Source organism: Macrotis lagotis, chromosome X, assembly GCF_037893015.1.
Source record: "Macrotis lagotis isolate mMagLag1 chromosome X, bilby.v1.9.chrom.fasta, whole genome shotgun sequence".
In the NCBI taxonomy this organism is placed as follows: domain Eukaryota; kingdom Metazoa; phylum Chordata; class Mammalia; order Peramelemorphia; family Peramelidae; genus Macrotis; species Macrotis lagotis.
Window position 1 is genome coordinate 117803543 of NC_133666.1, and position 6686 is coordinate 117810228.

Below are 6686 nucleotides of genomic sequence, written 5' to 3' on the forward strand. Positions count from 1 at the left end.
TCTTTTTTAAAAGTGGAGAGAACTGAAAGACCTCTAGAACATGAGTGCAACCCGGTGGTCAGATGTGGTCAGCTTTTTGAATTCAGGCAAGAAGGTGGGCAGATTAGGGATGGCACCTATGACATTGTTGGAAACAGTGAAAACAAACATTTTAAAGTTGTTTTTAAATATTTTGTGATTTTTTTTAAGAAACACTTCCAACAAATGTTATATTGTTTCTGACTTTTTATGAGATGAACTGAATTATGACATCAAATTTGTAGAGTTTAATGAGAGGTGATATAACAATCCCTTGAATATCTAATTTGGTTCCCCATAGACTGATTACTTTCTGGGATTGTTGATGAAAATTTAAATGAAAATATTCAATAATATTACTATTTCCAATAAATATTTAAATGGTTGTTTTTAACAGCTTTGCTATTATTTGAAATGAATATTCAGCTCCTTTAATATAATTTGTAAACTATTTAAGATTTAATTGGTATTTGCAAAAACCAAATAAAATAATGGGGGGGGCTGAATTTGATGTCTTTAAGATCTGTTCCAACTTCAAATTCTAAAATCTCTTAATTTTTGTCCTTGTTGTTTATCTTGTAAGCTTTGTGAGTGTTGCAATTAAAAAGCCATGACACTGATTTGTAAATGAACTCATCAAATGAAAATCCATGAGTATTGCCCTTAAATTGATCACCTCAGTGTGCTATATATTTTTTAATTGATGTCATCATAACTCAAAACACTTCCCTTTGGAAATTCTCTTTAAAGACAGTTGACAAGTTATATTACATCACAATTATTTTTATTAGCCATGAAACAGATGTAGGTCTTGGATAAGCCAAACCAAACTAAATAATAAAATTAAATTAAACTAGATTTCTCTTTAAGTTTCAAGATTTTCTTTTTTTGAAAAATCAGATGTGGCAAAACTCACAATTGTATAACCGTCTCTGCTGTATACATCTAGCAAAATCCCAAAATTCATTTTGTTTCATTAACTTATTTAAAATTTTAGCACTTTCAGACTTTTAAAAAAAGTTCGTTTTAATATCCACCCTCCATTAATAATAGCCACGCTATTTTCCAATCTGCAGACCACTTGTACAAATATAGTTATTTTCCAAATGTATAAAATTGCTACTGGGACATTATACTTTGATTTGAAAATTCCACAGAAGAATCTGATAATTACGAATCTTCATATGAAAGCCATGACAGTTTAATTTTTTATTTGAAAAAAATTTAAAACCAATTAAATGTGACTACCATTACAATATAATGCAATTAATACTATAATATATATATTTGATAACCAGAAAATAAATTCCTTCAAATAGCTTTGTATTTATTCTGGTCTGAGAGCATTTCAGTGATTGATTGCTGAATATCCTTGGGATAAGGTTTTTCATGTTAGGATCATAGGTTCGGAGCTTGAAAGACTTAGAAAATCTATGGGGCTGGAAATTGGAGCCCCACAAAGTAACTTAGTCCACACACACATATTAACTGAGCCTGGAGTCAAATACAGATTCTCTAACTACAAATCTGTGGTTCTTTGACTAAATTTAAATCAATTTATGTTGAGTTTAGATTCTTCAAGGATTCAATGGTCTGCTCTGTTTGCAAGAGCCCTACGGCTTTCAGATCCTCTACCTGTGTTGACATCCTGGAGTCAATTTTTTGCCTCTTTAGTGATTCTGTGACTCCAGAGAAGTGTACTCTCTTCAGTAACGTTAATTGGAACTAACTGAAGCCGTTTCATCCTGTGCTGCTAGTTATTGCCTGGGCAACTCTGGAAGTGTTGTCCACATCAAAGTTAAAATTAAACTAGTGTCTTTGTTCTGAATAGTAAACAATGCTTCATTCAAATACATTTCCAGCTCTATTAGTTTTACAAAAAACGAAAGCCTAAATTCACTTCCTCCTTGCTGCTGCTGTAGTCTAGTACACTTTCCCCAACTTTCTCCCATATACACTAAGCTCTATGTCGCCTCATCCCTATCCTTATATTAAGTTCAACTTTAAAAAAAAATCTAAAGCACATTTTGTACGCAAGACATTGTTATGTGCTGGGAATATGGAGATAAATCTAAATCTCATTTCTTGCGCCTTATCCTAGGAATCTTCCCAAGATGCGTTGTTAATGTGACCAATCCTGCCATTTGCCCTCTAGGTCATGATGATGGGCAGTGTGCGCGTGGCAGAGCTCCTGCTGCAGCACGGAGCAGAGCCCAATACTCCAGACCTGACAACCCTCACTCTACCAGTACACGACGCTGCCCGGGAGGGCTTCCTGGACACTCTGATGCTACTTCACCAGGCGGGAGCACGATTGGATGTCAAGGACTCCCTGGGTCGCCTCCCCGTGGACCTAGCTGAGGAACAGGGACACCACCTCGTGGTCACATATCTGCGCGAGGTGGCGAAGGGGGGAATGAAATCGGAGATCCAGGATGCAGAATAGGTCCTTTCAGGTGAGGTAAAAAAAAAAAAAAAAAAATAGGTGGAGCCTCTTTTTCCTTTCCCTAGAATCATCAAAGTTAAGTAGTATAATTACCATTTAAGTAGCTCTTTAATGTCTGCAAAAGCTTTAAAAAATATCTTATTTGTTTTTCACCAAAACCCAGGAAGGTAATTATGATTATCCCCATTTTAGCTAAGAAAACAGTTAGCGGGAAGTTAAATGATTTACGCATGGTCATAAAGCTCGTTGTCTCGAGTTTGATTTGAACTAAGGTTTCTCGGACTTCAGGTCCAACACTCAACCAATTATGAAATGTATCCACCCTCGTATGCATGCGGGTTGCTTCTGTGACTTACTGAGATCAAGTATGTTCAGAATTGAGTGGCAAAGAAGAAAGAAATACAATTCCATTTTATAAATATGCCTTCTGATGGATGATTTTTTAAGAGGTTTTGGGGCGTAGGGGATAGACCTGGTTTCAAATGCAACCCTCAAGAAAGAGAATCAGTGACCGAGCTCAAGATTAAATGAACTGTGTACAGGCCATGCAGCGTTCTAAGATTCTAAATTGCAACTCATTTGTTTTGACTGACTAAGGACCTCAAGGAAATTTTCCTTGCACGTTCTCTTCACACCAAGTCTGTAGAAATATTAGACCTTTCAAGAAACATTTTCTCTCCCTTGTGTCTTCCTTAGCAATGGACAATACCCAGATAGAGTATGTGCTCTTCTTAGAGTTGTGGAAAGGAATCTGTAGTAGAGACTACATACAGCCTTTGTGTAGTGGAGAAGAAAAGAACTACGAGCAACTTTCCCCCAGCCTTTCTAAATCAACATCTTTGATTTTGTCCATTTTCCCCAATGACCTGGGGGGAAATTTCACTGGAGGTGGGGTTGGGGAGGGAGGGACAGAGATCAGCAAAGAGGAAAAGCCCGCAGAAGAACCCTTATCCAAATGAGGGACGAGCTGCTACAGATCAATAGCTGAAGTTAGGGACAGTGTGCCGTGTTAGAAACAGGGTTCTCTTGCTGTTGCTAGAGGGCATGGCGTGGGGGAAGTGGGAGAGAGGCAAATTTCAGGTAAGTGACTTGTTCTATGGTACTTGCTTCTGAATAACCCTGACTGGCCACAAGCTCCTACTATGAGTCAAGCACCGTGCTAACCTCTGAGAAAACAAAAATAAACTAAAAATGGAAAAAAGTTCTTCCCTCAAGGAGCTCACAATCTAATGAAGGAGACAACATTCAAACAACTTAGCACAAATAAGATATGTACAAGATAAGTTGGTGATAATCAGCAAAAGGAAGTCAAGTATGAAGAGGATAGAAAGAGGGGAAAGTCTTAGGAGGACACAGACACTAATATATACATAGACAAATTTCCACATAGGAAGTTACTGCTTTTAAATCCTATGAAAGAAAATTGGCTAGCTCGTGGTAGGAAGTTTAGACGAGATTTGAAAGCAAGTTCTTTGTAGCACTTTTGGAATTTTGGATGAGAACCGGAATGGCATAAGAAATGGTATTTGACTTTTGGTCTTAAGGAGTTTTCTTAGATTGCTCTTTTCTTTTGCAGATTTCGATATCCTCCATAGTACTTCCTGCCTTCTTCCTTCCCTGGACCAGCTTCTTAACGCTTCTACATACTTATACCGTCTTGCGTCTTTGCTTTCAGCTACATCTTGGTTAGCATTTTCATATTTGTTTGAGACAAATTTTTTAATAAACTTGCTTCTGACAAGGCCCCGAAATGGCAGTCTCTATCATTCTTAGTTTGGCAGCCGTTCAGAATGCTGTGATTGAAGTGTGCGTGCGTGTGTGTGTGTGTGTGTGTGTGTGTGTGTGTGTGTGTGTTTGTGTGTGACAGAGAGAGAGACACAGAGACAGAGAGAGATCTTTATGTGTGTTTGTGTTTGTGTTTGTGTGTGTGTGTGTGTGTGTGTGTGTGTGTGTGTGGTGTTGTTCAGTCATGCCTATTCCATGGGGTTTTCTTGGCAAAGAGATTAGGTGACAGTAAGTATCTGAAATCAGATTTGAATTCAGGTTTTCCTGTCTCCAGATCAATATTATCCACATCTAACTACTTTCTAGGAAAACAGAGATTAAATGACTTGCCTGGGGCTACATAGCTAGTAAATATTTGACACTGGATTTGAACTTAGGTCCTCTCAACTGCAGTCTCAGTGATCTATGAGTGAATAGAATCATCTACTTGCTTTATTTTTAATAAGCATATTAAATGCTAAATATTAAAATTGTTTCCATGTCCTTTAAATTTGAATTGTTAGGGTTTTCTTGTAAAAAGAATATAAATATCAGAATTCTCTTTGCATTCACTTTTTAAATTTTACTTAATATTTTATTTTCTCCAATTACATGTAAAAACAATTTTAAATTAATTTTTAAAACTTTTGATTTCCAAATTCTTTCTCTTCCTCCCCACTCAACTCTTGAAAGGAGGCAAGAAAGGTAGCTAATATCCTGATTGTAGAAAACTTTAAATGTAGAAGTTTTAAATGCTTAGTGAAAGATTTTGAGGGGCAAGAGAGGCAGCTTGATGTTGTTGGCTTCAGAGTCAGGAAAATGTCTGTTCAAGTCCCTTCTTCTGACTGATCTTGTCATACACAGGTAAAGTCACAGCTTCACAAGTGCTACCAAGAGGCAATAAAATTCCCAGAAACTCTTTAAGATAATCAAGTGCTGATTTCTTAAAATGACAACACAGGCAAATGAGTCACTATAACCAAAGAGTTCAGAAAGCTTTGAGCTTCCTTATTTCATTTCCTTTTGCAATGTAAACAAATACACATTTATTCTGTTTTTAAAAAGACATTCTCCTCCTCATCCCCATACCATGCAGACTAAAAGTATTTAATCTCTGTGTTTGGGCAGGGGCAATGGTGGGGTGAAGGTGGTAAAAACGAGGGCTTATTTTCACCACCTTTACTCGCATTCCCACTCTCCCACCCAGTTTCAAAACAAATTTTCTTTATCTCTCCCAGTCAAGCACAAAACAAATTAAGACATTACTTTTGTCTCCAATTTCTGCTTTAATTCCAGCTATTCTATCAAGTAGTCTCAGAGTAATAGTCACTGACTTCTTCCCGTTGAAGGATTGAGCTCCACTCTCATCCAGAGGGGACAGACCCTTTCTGATGATCCTCTAAATTGTCTTTGGATGGAAAATTATTTCATTTTGTCCATTTGTGGACTGGAAATTGAGGGGATGCCTGTCAACTGGGGAATGACTGAACAAATTATGGTATGTGATTATGATGGAATACTATTCTACTATAGGAAATGATGAGCAGGATGCTCTCAGAGAAACCTGAAAAAGACTTAAATGAGCTGAATCAAAATTAAATGAACTGTAGCAATTTTGTAGGAGAATTAACTGTGAATGACTTAGCTTTTCTCAGCAATATAGTGACCCAAGGACTTAAGATGAAGAATGTTATGTATCACCAGAGAAAGAGCTGATCATGTCTAGATACAGATTTAAACAAATTTTTTTACTTTATTTTTCTTGAGGTTTCTTTTTTTTTGGGGGGGGGGTTCCTGTTTTCTTTCACAACATGATTATTATAGAAATGTTTTGCAAGACTACATATTTTTGAACTATATCAAATTTCTTGCTTTCTCAATTCAGATACAGGGCACGAAGTTGGAACTCAAAGTTTTAAAAACACAGAGGGGAAAATAAGATACTAAATAAATAAACAACAGTCAAAAAAAGAATCAATCAATTAATAATTATTTATTCCACATTTGTTATGCAACAAGCATATTGCAGATGCTGGAAAGAAAAAGACAAAAATAAAAAAAAGTCTCTGTCTAAGGTCTCCTTAAGACGAACTTTCATTCTATCAGGAGAATTCATAAGGAACTCTAGGTATGTAAATAATCAAAAACAAAATAATTGCAAGGGAATTTTTGAGGGAATGGTAGAATTTGGGGAGATCAGGACTTTATGTACAGTTTATCACTTAAGGAGAGTTTTAAAGGAGACATGGGGTTCTAAAGAGGCAAAAATAAAGTGGAAATTAATTCCAGGAATGGGAAAATTCCAGTACAAAAGTGGGAGATAGAATGTTATATTGTGGAATAGCAAAATGTCCAATTTGACTGGACTTAAGAGTACAGAAAAGGGTGCAATATATAATAGAATTGGAAGGGTAGGTTAGAACCAAGTTATGAAGGCCTAAAAAGTTAAATAGAGGCC

General features: G+C 36.4%; 1 protein-coding gene across 2 annotated transcripts in view; it reads left to right on the forward strand.

The window, feature by feature from the left end:
* The window catches only part of LOC141503279 (cyclin-dependent kinase inhibitor 2A-like), a 28477-nt gene extending 24092 nt beyond the window's left edge, over positions 1-4385 (forward strand). The window contains exons 2-3 of one of the 2 annotated variants that reach the window (XM_074208482.1): positions 2174-2474; positions 4041-4385. In XM_074208482.1, coding sequence (XP_074064583.1) covers positions 2174-2464 — 291 coding nt within the window. In that variant the 3' untranslated portion in view covers positions 2465-2474; positions 4041-4385. Of the gene's footprint in view, positions 1-2173; positions 2475-4040 lie in introns of those variants that run through there. The other variant, XM_074208483.1, reaches the window with a different exon arrangement.
* Positions 4386-6686: the final 2301 nt, after the last annotated feature.